The sequence below is a fragment of the Pseudopipra pipra genome, chromosome 21, assembly GCF_036250125.1.
Source record: "Pseudopipra pipra isolate bDixPip1 chromosome 21, bDixPip1.hap1, whole genome shotgun sequence".
Classification (NCBI taxonomy): Eukaryota; Metazoa; Chordata; class Aves; order Passeriformes; family Pipridae; genus Pseudopipra; species Pseudopipra pipra.
The window spans coordinates 8,739,456-8,756,556 of NC_087569.1; the positions used below are offsets into that span (position 1 = coordinate 8,739,456).

Genomic DNA, 17,101 nt, shown 5'->3' on the forward strand with positions numbered 1-17,101 from the left:
TGGAACATGGGCCAGTGCATTTCATCAGGATTGCAGCAGTTCTTTCAGGGGAAGCATTTAGTCTCCATTTGAAGACTTCAAGGGGGAAAATTCACTGCTCCCTTTGGCCATTTTTTCCCAGTGGTTAATCATCCTTACCATTAAAAATCAAAGACTTTGAATTTAGGTTTGTCTGACTTGTGCTTCCTGTCATTGGCCATTATTTTTCTTCTTTTCCTAATAAAATACATCTCTAGTACCTCCTATTCCTTGCTGTAAAAGGTTGGGATATGCAGTCACCAAGATCACTCCTAATCACTTTTTTGGACAGGCTAAACAGATTCAACTTTGTCATGGTGCAATCTCTTTTTTTTTTTTCCCAGTTCCATTTAATTTTTGTGGTTCTCTTCTCCATCTTTAACATTTCAAGATCCTTTCAGGAATGGGGACAGGGCTGGTCTCATTGTTCAGACTCAGCAGTAGCATCTTCTCAGCACATCATTTCATAACTGTGCTGCTCTCCCTGGCTCAGCCCTGCACTGTTCATTTATTTCCTGTAGCTCTTCAGGCACCAGGTTTATCAGTTTTATGCACATTTCTAGAAGCTGTCCAGCAGCTCTTGGATCCTGCTTTTCAGCTCTTGTTCCCTAATGAGTTGCCACTTCCAGGTATTATTCAGAGCTTGCCCTTAATTGCAAGTATCAGAGTTGGAGCTGTAAGTGATGAACAGCAAAGTTTGAGTGTTTTTTAACTTCCCATTTCGCTGCTGTGAACGTGAGGGAAAAGGTGTCTTGTAGTTCTTGGCTTCCCTGAAGTTTAAAATTAAATTAACTCTAGAATTAAATGTGGATTGAGAGGCTTTCAGTTTGTTTCAGGTTGTTAATTGGGCCTTTTCCTTCACAGGAGGTCGATTTTTTTATTAGGCAGGAGTGAACTTTTGGAGACAAACTCACACCAGGGCCTTTTCCAGACAGGTTGGGGTTTGCAGTGGGTCTTTTGTTTGAGCCCCTCTGAGCAGCCTGTGTTGGAGAGGGAATAAACAAACGATGCCCTTTGCAGGAAAAAAAGTCAGGATATGAAATCTGAGCTGTGCCATGAGAATTTGTGGTGCCTATTCCACAGCCCAGCCACCTCAGTTAGACCTTTCTGTCCTGTGTAATTGCTTCCTCTGGGATTTACCCTACAAGTCCCTGGGATCCATAGTGGGATCAAAGACAGGCAGGATCAGGCCTCTTATTTAGTCAGGATGTGGTTGTTTAATAGAACAAGCCTGAGGTACTTTGTACCTCTTTGTATAACTGTGTTTATACAGCAATTAACTGGTGTGTGATTTTTAAAATATTTCATTTTCTTCCAAAAAAAAAAAAAAAAAGAGAGAGAAAAAGGTAATAAATCACAATAGTTTTGAATTCCCTGTCAAGGAAGAAGAACAGGGTAAAAATGGATTTTTCTAATCCATCACTTTCTTTGTGGAAACAGCTCTCCTTTCATCTACTGCTTCCTCTGCCTAAGAATTGATGACCTGGGCATAAATAAAATATTGTTCCCATTTATTATCCAGGGAACTGCCAGGGACGAAGGACAGTGAATCCTCAGGGTTTGTGCTGCAACTGCTGCAAATCCTGAACAACTGGAGCACGGAGCTGATCAGGTCTGAGCCTTCCTGGGTTTTGGGGGGGGGTCCAGTTGGAAGAGGAGGGAATGCCAGCAGGATCCAAGGCTTGCTGATGGGGGGAGCTGCCCTGGGAGCTTCCCGTGCAGAGAGTGTGCTTTTAATGTGATTTATTGCTGTAAAAACTGTAAATGTCACACTCACACTGGAGGGTGAGGGGGTTTCACCTGCTGCCCCTGGGGAGGAGGCCCTGACTTCTCAGGAGGAGTCTCTGGTGGTAATTCCTATTTCAGAGCAGCAGGGAATGCTGTCAGAGGGCTTCACATCTGTTTTAGGGAGCTGTTGGGCCTGGCAGTTTTTCCCATCCAGCAGAACTGGAAGGGGAAGGATTGAAGCTGGAGCAGACAAGGAAACTCCACCCAGAGTCTCCTCTCTTAAAACACACAGCAGTGTTCCCATGGCAATCACAGCTGTTGGAAATGCTGTTGTAGCTACTTATTCTATCCTTTTTCATCTTAAAGTCAAGTTTTGAAGTGCAACAACAGCAGCAGCAACCAGAGACCATCGAAATCACAAGAGAAGCCCCGAAATATTGTGCAGTTTTACGGAAGTAATAAATTCAGTGTGGGTTTTTTTCGTTTTGTTTGCCTTCAGTGGTTTGAGCCTTCAGCGTTCACATTTTGAAATTCCACTTTGAAGTCTGCGAGCTGGAAACACATTTCAAAATAAATAGGAACAGAGTCCAGGGTCCCAGGGCTTTGGGAAGGAGGGGGAATAGCACAGGGCTTGTGATAACACGGTGAGAATTCAGTGTTGTGATGGAACTGAGGCAGAGCCTGCCAGGCATGTGAGGGACCAGGGCACAGAGTAGATGGCAACTATTTTCTGAATTTTGCCATTCTTTATAGAGTTTGGCTCAGCTTAATTTGTGTTAGAAGTCCATGTGCTCGAGGCAAAACAAAGCCCTGGATCTGGGGCAATTTGTGTTTCCCTAAACACCGATCTCCGTTAATTACAGAGATCTCCTTCCAGCTGCAACCCAAAAAAATCTCCCCTTGGAGAGAAACCTCCTGTCCTCCCCCGTGGTGCTAATGGACAGTGACACATGGATTAATAACTGGGAATGTGCCCCCGGATCCTGACCCACTTAAATCCCTGTGTGCAGTTTCTGTGCCCGGGGGCAGCGGGGCCGTCGGTGTCACCTTCGTGCCGCGCTGACGTGTGGCCGAGCACGGCTCCCATGGATCAGGCAGCTCTTCCCACGGGATCATCCTCCTGGGCAGCAGGGATATTTTGGAGATAACTCTGCAGAGCCGCATTCTTAATTTTCACAGCATTTTTCCACAGTGTTTTTGGGAGTCTCGTGAACAGCCAGGATTTTATATTTATTTATTTTTTTTAGTTTCAGCTCCTGGAAGCGTGAGGGGATGAGGGGAATCTCACTTTGGAAAACTGAACCAACCAAAAAAAAAAAGAATTTGAGGATTATTTAAAAATAACTGGTAATTAAATTTTCCTGAGTGTTTTAAGGATCAGGAGGGGGGTGTTGGAACACGTGGATTGCAGAGCACAAGGGCTCTTGCAGGTTGGAGTAGGGATGGAAGAGGCTTCAGCTTCCTCCTCTCAGCATCTTTGGAACTCTGCCCTTCAGTCTCAGGGAGGGAGGACTCGGACCTGGCTCACACAACATGGATGTTCCAAGGGCTGAAAGTTCTCCCCTCACAGCAGAGCAGGAATTGATGCTTTCCCAACAAAAGTGGGATGTAGTGGAAGTGTGAGGTTCTTCAGGCACTGATAATTTGCCCTGTTAATTGACTTTTTTTTTCTGGCAGTGTCACCATAAGCCTTTGTCAAGCAGCATTTCATGGCAGTGATGCCAACAGGATAAGGGTAGGGATAGGGATAAGGATTAGGGATAGTTCATGGCTGTGTGTTCAGACCTTTTGCACTGTCTGGTCTCTCCCCACCTTTCCTGTGTGGTGAAAGTGCTGAGTGGGTTCCTGTCTGGACAAAGGGCTCTTATCAGGACCCAGCTCATTCCAGGAGCAGGGAATGCCAGGGTTGGGTGGACACCTGCTGCTGCCAGGAGGCAGGATAAAAAACTGCCACCACATCTCCCACCAGCATTAAACTGGATAAAAGCCTTTCATCTCCCCAGCCTGAGCACCTTCCTGCTCATAGGCTGCTTCACCTGGGACACAAACACGGTGTGAAGCTGCTGGGATGGAGCTTTTCCAAGGATGGAACATTGGGGTTGTTCCCTGTGTGTTTGCACAGCAACATAAACTGCAGGGGAACAAGGCCGTGCTGAATTAATTGAATTATTTCAGAGATGAGTTTGGTCCACTAATTCCATATCGATTCTGGGCTTTAAATAGCATTAAGGACCCGTGTTAAAACTCAATTAAAACTCAGGAATGCAGTGGGAACAGGGTAAGGTCACATCTGTGCACATTCTGAGGTGGAATAATGTAACTGTTTCCCTTGACATGGGTCTGTGTCTGGTGTAATGGGAGGTAAATTGAATCTCTGTTTAATCTGATCATGGGCTGCCCCTTCTGTGAGGAAGAACAAGGTGGAATTAATGAGCCCTGAGGAGCTCTCTGAGGTCTGTGTGGATACAGGGACCAAGTAATTGAACTTGTGCTCCCTTGGGAAATACTTGAGTGTGATGTGAGGAGGTGGTTGAAGTGGCTCGTGCTGGCCAGGGCAGCCCCAGGATCTGCAGCAGGGATTTTATTGTATTTTCCAATTTTCTTCCCACTGTGCAGTGACTCCTAGGGAACCTCCTGGCAGAGCCATCATACATCTGGTGTGGTGGTTCCTCTGAACACACTGCAGGGTCAATCTTCTTATTCAAACCATTATTGCCATAATTAACAGGGCTTGAAAGGTGCCATTGAGGCAGAGCTTTCTGTGGGATGTTGGCTGATAGGTGGGATAACAGCTGGTAGGAATTGGGATTAAGTGTTCCAGGGAGTGGGATGAGCATGAGGAGAGCCTGGGGATTGGGGCATATCTTCATACACAGACTCATGTGCACTCCAGTTGCACTGACATCACACTTTGTCTTACTTAGAGGTCTCAAAGTGTATTTTATGGGAACACCTCACCCTTGGATGTTTAAGGGTCGAATCAGCAGCAAGAACAGATAAATCTTGCATTCAGTGTTGTGCAGGTGGCTGGAGCAGCTCAAAAACTAAAGTTGTGCACTCGATGGTGGGAAATAAATGATCACAGATCTTCTGAATGGGTGGGTGGGTGGATTCTTCTGGCACAGCCCCCGTGCCCAGGAGTTCTTCAGACACTTCTCCTCCTGCACTGCTCTGTCCCAGTGAAGGGATCACAAGCATAGAGAACATGTCCTTTTTTTTTGCAGAGTCCTGGTGGTCATTTGGCTCCCCCTGAGCTGCCATTCCACACTGCCAGGCTGTGCTGTGGCTCTCTGGAGGTGGCTCTGGGCCGTCTGTTCCGTTTGCATCCCCGCAGGGAGAATTATCTGTGGCTTTCAGGAGCGTGGAGTGAAGGGGCACACTTTGTTCCTTTTCCCTCTCCTACCTCTTTGGGACCAGTTGCCTTTTCATTTTTGCTTTATTGGATTATTAAAAGGCTGCCAGCTGGATGTAGGTAAGTGGAGGTTTTCTCTGCTGCAGTCTGCAGAGAGCAGGCATCGGTGTGGAGCCATTTAGTCCTGGCAACTGCTTCCTATTTTTCCAGATGATTCCAGCCGGCTCTTTTTGTGTTTAGCCTATTGTCAGATACAGTCACAAAGACTCAGGGTATTAATCCTGTCATCTGTTCAGTGTGTGGAGCTGCTGAGTGGGCTGTGCTGTGAATGAGGAGCTGGAGGTGCTGGGGGAGAGCGGGATGGGGTGTGGGCGTGTTCAGGATTCGTGCCTTTTTCCCTGGCATCGGTGATTGAGTGGGAAAATTCCCTTCTTCATCCCCAGGGAGGGGAATGTGCAAGTGTAAAGGTCTGATGGTGTGAAGGCAGGTGGAACTGGGGCAGGCTGCAGTGGTGGAGGGGCACAGCCCTGCCCTGCAGCTGGAGTGGCTCCCGAGGAATCCTGAGCCGTGCTCGGAGCAGACAGAGCTGTGCATTCAACACTTGGTGTTGAGACCAGAATATAACAAATGGACTCAACCAAACCAACAGCTCCCAAGGTCATGGGTGCTGGATATACCACGATTCATGGCCTTGCAGGCTGAGTCCCTCTTAGTGGCTGCCCTGGAGGAGCTGGAGCTGGATCCTGGCTGTGTGTGCCGCTTCCTCCTGCGGCAGCTCTGGTTTAGCAGCGTCTGTGAAACCCAAACTCCCCTGCTCTGTCTCTCACCAGAGCTGCAGCTCTGCACTGGGCTCCTCTGCCAGCAAATTGGGAGAACTCCCTGCTCCAAAGGACTTGAGTCTGCCCCATCCTGTGGTTACAGAGCAGTCTGTGGGATTGGCCTTTAACTGGACCCAGGAGAGGGGAAAGGGGTGAAGCCATTTCCCTCCCCCTCCCCCAAAGCATTTGTTTTTTTTAAATAGTGATTTCACAGCTCTAATTTGGAACCAGCACAGCTGAGGGGACCATGATGAGTGTCTGTACATTGGGCAATAGGAACTTCTTAAACCAGAGCAGCTGCCAAAGCATCTCAACGTGGAGCTTCTGCTCTGGGAGGCGGCTTGGCAGGAGAGGATCCGGCCCAACTGCTGACTCCAGGCTCCTGCTTTCCCACCTGGATACTCAGATCAGCACTCCTTGGGCCCTGCAGCTTTGAGATGCTGAGCACCCCAAGGCAGGGAAGGTTTCTGGGTGTGAGTGTCAGGAGGAATGAGCTGTTGTGCCTCTCAAATCCCCAAAGCCTGTGTTGTTTTTTGGAGGGGTTTGGTGCTGGCATTTGCAGATGTGTTTCCAGCCAGACACTGAGCATTAGCAGTGCAGAGAAAAATATGTGCTTGGGCTTTCAGTGGGAAACAACAACAGCAGAAAAAGATCCTTTCTGTTTCTTCCAGCTGGAAAGTGATGCCAGGAGCTGTTATTTCAGAGAACAAGAAGTCTGGATTTCTCTGTGTGTGTGTGTGAGATGCACCTTTGAATGTGTATCAGGAAAATCTACCCAGAGAAAATGCAGAGCATAGAAAGTAGGTCTGACTGTCACTTCAGTGAAAACCAAATGTGTTTTGGAAATGTCTTTGTGTGTTTCTTAAAAAAAATAACAAACAAACAACAACAAAACCAAAAACAAGAACATCTGCTTGTGTATAAATATACCTGTTTTTTCTGGGTTTGTGCTTTCCATTACAGCATGTGCCAATTTTTCTGGAGTGCCAGAAGAGCAGGAACCTCTCCAGAAAATGCTCAGGTTACAACACTTGGATAAAACCCTCCTGTGCCACCTTTGTAGGGATACAGTCAGCAGAGGGCAAAGGCACTGGGCAACTTGTGGTTGCCAAACTTCTCCAGCTTCTTTTTATATGTTTGGCCAAATCCTCAGCTGGCTGGAGGGGGAATATTAAGACAGCACAGCCCTGAGAGCTGAGCAGTGGTTTGGTGAGAAGTTCTGCTTGGACAGGGGATAATTAATGTGATTTTTTTTTCCCAGTGCCCACCCTTCTGTCCCCTAAAGCACTGGCTTGAGCTGGAAGGAAGGGCACCTCTGAAAGGATGCTGCTGTACCTGGGACTGGAATGGAACAATGTCCAGTGAGCCCCAGCACAGCTGATGGGGTTGGTTTTGTTTATTAAAGACAGGCCTTTGTGCAGCAGCAACGGAAAATCCTATTTCTGTACCAACAAAAACTTTGCTCCCATGGTTGTTGTTGTTGGCAAACTCAATCCCTTTGGTGTTTATGGAAAAGTATTTGCTGGGAAGGCCTGGATGGTTAGCAAGCTTCATCTGCTTTCCTTTTGCTTTGATGGCACACGTGTTGCTGTGGGACTTGGTGTGGCACCCCTGAATCCTGTTCCCAGGCTGGTGTCCCTGTCCTGCAGCGTGGACAGCCCCTGTCCCTCCTGTTCAACAATTCCCAGGGTGTTTTGGAGCTGCCAGGCCAGGCCTAGTTGGATGTGGGGTATGAGCCAGCTGACAATGGCAGTGACACAGAACTGCTGCAGAAGGATTAAAAGAAGCTTCTCTAATAAATGCAATTACCCAAACATGCTTGAGCCATGTTGTCCCGTTTAATTCCTTCCCAAGAAAAGAGGCATTCCTCAGGGCACTGCTTTTGTCTGGCTGACAGAGATTATCCAAGTGCCTCGGGCATCCTCTCTGGATCCAGAGTGGCTCTTCTGTGCCCTGAGTGGCAACTATTGGGCTTTAGATCCCTCTGAAGAACAGTTATCCCTGCAGGAGCGAGTAGATTCCCTGCCAGGCAGTGATTTTGTAGCTGGCAGAGCCTTTGCTGCCATGCAGACCTCACAGGCAGCTGGCACTGCTGGCCCTGGCTCCCTGCCTGGGTGCCCAGGGGCATTTTTGCCCACTGCTCTGTGGAAAGGATCCTTCTGCAATGGGGGATCTTCCAGGAGGGAGCTGTCATGGCTTTGTTTGTCCACGAGGCAGGAGCTTTGCAGGGATGCATCCCTAGGGCTGGACTGATGGAAGGGAACACCCCAAGGAAGGCAGGGACCCCCCAGGGTTGTTTGATGTGGTGTGAGGTTGCTCTTCACTAAATAAACGACCAGTGTTTGAGTTAAAACCTTGCACGTTTCTCCTTCCCCTCAGAACCCTGTGTCCCACCTTTTAAGGGTATTTAGTCTGAAATCATCAGTTGAGTTTTTAAGAAAACCATTAAATATTCAGAAGTTCTTGGTGAGGTGCAAGATAAAGGATTAAATAGCCCAGAAAAGCTGCTCGTTGACTTTCCCAGCTCCTGCCCCTCCGTGCAGGCATTACCTGAGATATCCCACAAGGAAACTTGTGTACAGACAACTGTGCTCTTGCTCCTGAGCACCAAATGTTTAATTCAGTGTGTGCTTGTCACAGTGCATTAAAAATGCAGGTGGCACTTGCTGGTGTCAGGCAGTTTTTGTCACAGGGAGATGTCACCGAGGTGGCCCAGTGGAATCTGCTGGCTCTGGGAATGCCAGGAACGCCAGGAACAGAGTCCTAAAGATCTCCTGGACATCAGTGGGAATGTGAGGCTTGCAGACACCTCAGCAAGGGTGAGGTCTTTTGTAGAGCCCCTGGAGCAGAGGTTGTGTTTGTGTTTGTGTGCACAAACAGATCCCAACCTCCCCGCTGGGCTCAGCCCCTGTCCCTGCAGCTTTCCCAAGGGGAATTCACAGGGTGGTTCAGCTGTGGCAGTGGGGTGGGAAACCTCTGTGAGCACCTTGTTTTTAGAAAAGGGATTCAAAGCAACGTTTGGCAGCCTCTGGGTGACGTTGGGGAGTGGTGTGAAGTTCATAAACAGGAGTGGAAAAGGGTGAAAAGAGACATTGCTGGGATAGAAAAAACAACTCAACCCTTGAGCAGCACGTTCCTGTGTGGAAACACCGGTGATTCCAGGTGGTTCCCAGTGGTTTCCCACCTGTGGAATGGGCAGGGGTTAGAGCTGAGGCAGCTGCTCCCTTCCCATCTGCAGGACAAAACCCCTGCTCCTCCATGCTCATCTCCCCACATTTCTCCGTGTGCTCTTTCCCAAGGGCCTGGATCAGATTTCCATGACCACCACTGATGCAGCCATGGAGGGCAGGGCCTGCTTGGGCCTCTCTTCTCTCCCCCAGCCGACTGAACTTTGTTTTCTTGCCTTTCAGTCCTTCCAAGGAAGCCAAGGACGTGCTTATCTCTTCAATTCCGTGTGAGTACCACGCACGCGGCACCTGCAGCCCGGGGTGGATGGGAGAAAACAAAAGGATAGTTTCCCTTAAAAAACCTCTCCCTGGCACTTGGGAGCTTGGTGGAAAAGAGAGAGAGGCAGGAAGTAGCACTGATTCATGTTTGATTCCTGGTGAGGTTGCAGAGGAGCAGCAAGGAAAAGGTGATTATTTTTTTTCATCATCAGATTGAGAAATAAGAGCTCGTGGATGAGTCACTCCCTGCTCCAAGGATGTAGTTGGACCAAAGAGCCAGGATTTCGTAAATGTGGAGATAAATGATCTCTAAAGATGCACTTTTTAGAGCTAACATAAAACCCAAGTATAATCTCCCGGCGACTGAAAATAGTTTGGGTGAGGTCACTGCCGGGATGTCTTTCCCCAGAACTGCTGATTTCAGTTCCATTTTTCAATTTTCCATTCGGGGAAAGCAAAAGCACCATTTTATCAATTTTGAAAATGAAAATCTTTCTCAAACGCTTAATTAGCACGAGTGCCTGGAGTGTTATTAATCTTCTGCTCGGAGCTTCTGGAATAAGAAAAAAAAAATCTCATTTTTACCTTTGGAACTGCGAGAGAGACCTTTGGGGCCCCTCGTTGTCCCGAACCTCCTGCTTCAGGTTTTTACAGACTTCAAGGAATCGTTGTCAGCTTTGCTGGAGGGGGTTTGGGTGTGGAAAAGCACTAATAGGGAGCATGTCTTGCTTTCCCCCCAGAGTTAACGTGGGCTGTGGCCCTGCAGAGGAGCGGGTCTTATTAACGGGATTACATGCGGTGGCAGATATTTACTGTGAAAACTGCAAAACCACGCTGGGGTGGAAATATGTGAGTACCAGTGTCCTTTGTTTTGCCTGGGGGACAGCTCTGCTCCGGCCCTTTCCCAAAGGTGTTTGAGTTATGTCGTGGAAAGACCATGAACTTGGGCACATCCACGTCTTTTTTCCGTTTTCCCTCCTGCCTTGTGTCCGGTGCATCCCTTCAGAGCAGCTCTTTGTGCTGAATGGAATTTTTGAATTAAGAATTATTAAGAATATATACATTTATGGACCTGATTTCGATGGGTGCCCCTCAGTGCTACTTACCATAAACGAGGATGAATGTGGTTCCTGCTGCCTTTTTTTTTTCCTAGATGTTATCAGAGTAATAGAATGCTCCATTAATCCCATGTCCTTCCCACTGGAAATGCTATTGAACACGGGTTTATCCCTTTGCTGCCTCCCTCCTGCTCTTCATAAATTCAATTAGTTTCAAATAAAGGCTTGTGTTACATCCTAATTTCTGCTCCTGCAGGCACACACCACACTGGTTTGTCTAAATGTTGTGACCAGTGTCTGAACAAACCCCATTTTGTATCCGTGGCCTTTGGACAGAAATATTTTTTACTGCATCGGTTGAAAGGCTGTGAACAGGAAAACATCAAAAATTGATGTGGGTGGAATCCATGCAGAAACACAGCGTGGATCCCACAGATGGAGCAGGACACTAAGTACATCATCTGAGTTCATGGTAAACAAACCCCAGCATTCCATAACCAGCAGTGAGCCCAGGCCTTTCCAGCAGGGAATGACCTTTCAGGTGAGTTACAGGCAGCAAGGAGAGCACCTGAGCAGAGCTGAGCTGATGTGGAGGGTGCAGCCTCCATAGCTGAGTCCCTCCTGGTCAGGGCCATCAGGAATCCCAGGAATTTCCCTCTCAGGTGTGTGGTGTGGAGGCACCGTGTGTTTCCATGGCTGTAACCACGGATCTGAGCAGAGCTGGTCCTTCTCCTGCTCCTCCATCTCCACAGGAAGTTCCCCATAACCCATCCCAGTCCCAGTGTTGGTGGTTTTACAGTGTGTTCCATCAGAGAACCTCTGCATTCTCCACCAACTAATAAATTCTCCCTGGAGAGGGGTGGGTTTTATCACCAGTGATTCCTAAATCCTTGTTTAGTTCCAGGAGCCATTGGCCTACAGAAATCTGCCCCTTACATGGTGCCAGTCCTTTTTTCCCAGCCTATAAAGACAGCCAGAAGCAGGATTTAAGATTCTTCCCACATCACTTTCCTGAAAGCCAAGGAGCACACCTGCAGTTTTACTCGACAGACAAGGCAAACACTCCCACCAGCATTCCCAGCTCTCATCCATAACTCTGATTTACCTTCACCTCATTTTTTCTCCTTTCCCTTTTTTTTTTTTATTTTGTCTTGTTTCAGGAACACGCTTTTGAAAGCAGCCAGAAGTATAAAGAAGGCAAATACATCATTGAACTAGCTCACATGATCAAGGATAATGGCTGGGATTGAGTGGGAGAGCCCAGCCCTAGCAGCGTGTAAGAGAATGCCATCCAACCGAACATTATATCCAAGAGTGAGAGAGTGACTGAACGCTTGGTTCCATGCATTTAGAGGCTCTGCAACCCGGGAGCATCTTCACACCCTTCTCCATCTTTATTGGTGACTGGCCTCTAAATTTCTGTCTCTCTGTCTCTTTGCTTTGTATCTGTTTGTGAGTTGACCCTGGCTGCTTCTCTCTCTGTCCTGGCTCAGAGAACGCCCCGAATGCCGAAGCCATTCCATGTGCCCAGTGCTGCCGGTGGCTCTGGGGTGGCATTTGTACCAGGAGAGCTCTCGGTGCGGGGGGAGGCCCCGAGGTTTGGGCAGGAGGAGGTGAGAGGGGGGTGAGCCCCGAGGGAATCATCCGAGGCTGACCCTGCGCTTCTCCTCTCGGTGCTGGTCAAGCAAGGCTTGAAACGTCTCCTTGTCTGGGTGGACAGATAAAATACCTCACCCTCCCCATCCCAACCCACCGCTCCGGCCCCGGCTGGCTGAGCACGAGTTCCCCCCACGAGCCAGTTGCAATCTGTGTCGTGTTTGCTGTTTATGAAGTTGTTGTTAGAGGGGGCAGGGCCCGAGGGCTGCAGAGCTTCCCTCTGCCTCTCCTTGTCCTCGCTGCTGCAGGGTAGGGAGGACTGAACACCCCAGCAGAAACCAAATCCTGACTCCTGAGCCCTTCAGAGAGGAGGAGAAAACCACTTAAGGCACGAGGAGGCTGGAGCTGCAGCTTAGAAGATATGACAAGGGTGGAAAAAAAGGCATATGTGAGGCAAGAAAGGAAATTGCCCTAGAGGAGGATGGGGAGAGACTTAGTAACAGAGGGTACCCCTTGATTTCCTGGCCTCCCCTGAGCACCCCTGGAGGTGTTTTACCAATCCTTCACAAGTGCAAGTAGGAAAATGCTGTTACAGGATCTTTTCCTTAAATCCCAGGCCCCAGCCATCTGTGGGAGCCTGGCAGAGAAATGGGGCGAGAGTGGGGAGAGGAGGGAGCAGAGGAGCTGGTGGTTGAATTGCACAGGTGGATATTTCAAGCCATGAGGTATCCCCCCAAAACCTTCCCCCCCTTTTCCCACTCCCAGAAGCCTGCTGCAGGCACGGGGGGGAAATGGGATAGAAAAAACTTAATAATCTTCCCCCTACCCCTGAAATTACACCTGGGAGTTCAAAGCAGGGGGGAGATGTGGGCAGCAAAACTGCAAGGGGATAAGTCCCTCCCATTTTAATTTTTCCATTGTGATTCCTGAGGACCTTCCCGAGGTGGATGGAAGGGAAGGGGCATCGTGTGTGAGAGGGAAAGGCATAAATGACAATGTGAAGTTTGCTCTGCAACAGTCCAGCCAGTAACTGGTGCATAACTCAAGACCATTGAACTGAATTAGTTTTATCTCTCTGAGTGAATTTTCTTTTTGTTTGTGGAATTCTTTCAAGTAGGTTAATCCATGGGGGGGGAGGAGAAATCTTTCTTAATCCAGAAGGAAAGAGTATTGTGCAGGGGTTTGTGACTCCTTATGAAATGGGAGCTTTGGAGCTGTAATCTGGTGTTGCTGGATTCCACCCCGGAGAGGCTCTGAGGGGATCAGGCCTGGGGGGCTGCTGGGACAGAGTCCTTTGGTGTTAAAAAATTGGCAGGGAATGTGAACAGAGATGCCCCTGAGGGATCAGGGGGGATCTGAGTGTTGGGTCCTTGTGCTGAAACCCAAACCTGATGAAGCAAAGGCTGTTTTTTTCTCTCAAACATCTGGTTTTGACGATCCTGGAGAGGGAAGGGAGGTGGGGGCTGGTCTGGCTCCTGCAGTGGGTGGAGTTGGATCAGTTTGGGACCAGCCTGAGGTGGCTTCTGCCCTCACCCTTCTGCTGTGGCTGTGTAAAAATTGCTTCATCTTCCATTTCTGGTTGTCTCTGCTTCCATCATCCACGTTCCCCTCAGTGACAAAAACCTACTAGAAATCAAAAATTCCACAGTGCCCACTGTCTTGTTCACTCTGGCACTGAGCTGGTCCCATTTCCCTGTCCTTTGCTTGGGGATCCAAGACAATTTATTGGGTTTTGAGTAGTGGGAGATAATTTCTGTTCTTCAAGGAGCTCTTGAGTCTCCTCAGATACAGAGCCTTCAAAGGGGTCTGGTTGGAGCTGGGAGAAGTGAGGGATAATCCCAAATCCCATGGGTTTGAGGAGAGCACACAGGGGCTCATCTTTTGATGTTGGTATTTGGAGTGACTGCTGATAAAAAGTGATATAAAAGGCAGGGCTGTGTAAAGAACTGCTCTGAGAAATAAGAACTTCAGAGAGCTGGTTTTATCTGTATATTTGGGACTAGAAAGGACAGTGATCCATCAGATGGGGCTGTTTTTAACTGGTCACAGGTGTCAGGCTTTTAATGGCAGCCAGCCTAAGCTTGAGTATGAGATCTTAATCTGCTTTTAATTGGTTTTGTCCCACCAGCATCCGCAGAGTCCCCCACTGCTGGGTGGGAAACACCCACTGCTGGGGGTGTGACAGGAACACACCTGGGTGGCTGTGACTGTCCCCAACACCCCGAGAGTTCCCTGGGGGGTGCAGTGCTCTGCCCAGGGACAAGGAGAAAGGGGCTGGTCTTTAGTGCCCAGTAAATCTGAAGGGCTTTAGTCCAGTCCTGACTCACCTGTTGGGAGCTGGGAGCAGGGGTGGGATCTGTGCCGGGGCTGCCACGGCTTCCCCTGGAAGTGTGGATGGACCCAGAGCACAACCAAAGAGCCTCAGTCACCACCCCCTGCTCCTGGGGGGCCCATCCCCGAGGGAATGGAGCCAGGAGAACCAGCTGGGAGATGTGGCCCATGGAAAAGCCTCCTTGTCCAGGCAGAGCTGCTTCCCACGGGTGCCATTCCTTGGGGAAACACGGGCAGCAGTGAGTTTTCCTTCTCTTTGGGGGTGGCAGCCTCGTGTCTGGCAAGCCCTGAATTTACACCCCACCCCCCCACCCCATCTACCCCAAAGCTCAGACTTGAGTTCAAAAGTTTAAAACTTGAGTTTAAAAGTTTAAAACTTGAGTTTAAAAAGTTTAAAACTTAAGTTTAAAACTTAAGTTTTAAATTGTTTTCTCCTCTGGTGGATTATCTGGCGTGAAATCCCCAATCCCTGTAAGAAATATTCAGATGATAATATATACAAAGCAAGAAAAAAACCACAAACAACCCAGACGTTATCTTGTGAAATATACTTTTGTAAATAATATTTAATTTAAAAAATAATAATAATAATAATATATTTGGTGCTGTTTTCTCAGAGCCCCTCCCTGAGAGCACTTTTCTTTTGTTTATAAATGATGCTGTTTCCTTCTGTATTTGTTGGAAAATATGTTTAAAGGGAAACAAAACTCATCATCTGCGTTGTCCGCTGAAGGTGCAGGCGTGGCTGGGTTAGGACAGACCCCAAGGTGGGATGAGTGGGATGAGAGGAAGCTGGAACACCTTCCCAAGGAGATCAGGTGTGTAGGATCCAGGCCTGGAATTTCCTCTTGCACCAGTTTTGGCTGAAGTAGATCTGGAGACAGGATTGAACATGAGCTGCAGCCCCCCAGTCATTGGTGGCTCGAGGGCAGCAAGGAGGGATGTTGGAGGTTTTTAACTAGTCCTTGTTTTTAAACTAAACCACAAGTCTCTGGACATGGATCCTGGTTTTCTTTTTGAGGTTTATTTTTATTTGTTGTCGTTGTTTGTTTGATTTTATTTTTTTTTTTAAACCAGGCTGCTACATAACAAATTAGAGTAAAAGTTTACCTCTCTGGCAGTAAAGTTCATTTATTTCGTTCTCCTTTCTGTCTTTTATCTCCCCTGTTCTCCCCCTTCTTCGTTTTTAATTCATTGGGTCTCTTGTTTATCCCAAAGTGGACCAACAGCACAAACCACTGGACTGTGTTTTGCTGAGCAGGGAGCAGTTTTCAGTGCTCAGTAACAGTTGCACGCTCTTTAATTCTCCATTTTTGGTGCACACGATTTAAAAACGCGCAGGAAAAAAAGCAAAGGACCCGACCCTGTTGCTCTCGTGGTGATGAGTGAGGATCTTCTCTGTATGCATTTCCCTGACTGGCCTGTGAGAGTGTGTTGATCATGCATTTCACTGCACTGCCTTGTCTCGGGAGGAGCGTCGTGTTCCCGTGGGATCCAGCTGTGGGATGAGCAGGTTGGAGCCACCCCGAGCTCAGCTCAGTGGGAAGGACTCTTCCACCAGGTGAGAGGCCTCAGACATTCAGTGCTCAGAAACAATCAGGTTAGACAGGGATTTTTTTTTTTTTTTTTCTGGCAGAATCCTGTTTAAAAAAGAATAAGCGGAAGAGGGAAAACAAAATCATCTTGAATTCAGAAAAAAAATAAATAAAATAAATCACCGTATTTAAAAGCAAGCAGAATGGCATTGTGTAAGGTACAACCACCACCAAGCTGTTCTCATCCTTCCAACTGTGTGTATCCTTCGTTTTGTTCTCCATAAGGAAACGGGAATGCTTTTCCCCACTGACAAAACTAAGGACAATATTTCCAATACCAGCCTGTCTATGGATGCTCTTGTGTTTACAAATTGTGTATACTTTTATTTCTTTGATCTTATTTTAAGGTTTGGGGTTTTTTTTTTGTGTATTCTTTCAGGTCATTTGCTTCAGTCATAAATGCAATTGTTTGTTTTCAAATGATTGGTTTTCACCTTTTCCTGTGTTTGTACATTGTATATAGTTCTTCAGTATTAGAGGGAGGCGTATTGTTTGTCATATTTACAATATGTGTTGGTGCTCATTTGAGAAAATAAAATTTTCAAGTACTAAAGCTGCTGGTCCGTGTTCCTGCTTAAACCACCTGTGCTGTGGGCAAACCACTGAGATCCCAGAGCTGCTCCCAGCTGGGATCCAGCCCTTCCAATTCCTGGAGCTTTCACCTCCAAACCACGTGTGGTCAGGCCGAAAGCGGGTTTTTTGGGATGAGCTGATGCAATCCCTCTTCATCCAACTGAGGACAGCTGGGACCTGTCCTGGTGCCCTGTGCCAGTGCCCAGCAGTGCTGTGAGTGCCCTTAATTCCACCGTGTGTCTGAAAAAGCAACTTAACCCTCTTTGGAGAGGCCGGGGCCGGGCCCTGAACTCAGAGCAAGCTCAGGCCACGGCAGGAAAAGCTGCAGCTGAGAGGTTGGAGGAGTTTGTGGGAGGTGAGGAGGAGCCAGAGGGTTCTGGGAGGTGGTTGAAGGCCAAGGAAGATGTGGCTGTGAACTGATGTCCTGTGGGTGCTCATCCCATGGGTGCTCATCCCGTGGGCAAACAGGTTCAGCAATGGCACAGTCAGTGCAGTTGGCTCTTTGCCCAACGGGGTCAAGGTCACTGGAGTTCCTGGTTTCACCACAACCTTGATGTGCCATCCTTGGCTCCAGGCCCGTGTGGGA

General features: G+C 48.1%; 1 protein-coding gene across 1 annotated transcript in view; it reads left to right on the forward strand.

Annotated features, from left to right (window-relative positions):
• YPEL2 (yippee like 2) overlaps nt 1-16,495 on the forward strand; it is a 33,735-nt gene extending 17,240 nt beyond the window's left edge. Inside the window, exons 3-5 of the mRNA XM_064678007.1 lie at nt 9,327-9,370; nt 10,103-10,211; nt 11,581-16,495. Coding sequence (XP_064534077.1) covers nt 9,327-9,370; nt 10,103-10,211; nt 11,581-11,670 — 243 coding nt within the window. The 3' untranslated portion in view covers nt 11,671-16,495. The remainder of the gene's footprint in view (nt 1-9,326; nt 9,371-10,102; nt 10,212-11,580) is intronic.
• The last annotated feature ends 606 nt before the right edge of the window (nt 16,496-17,101 follow it).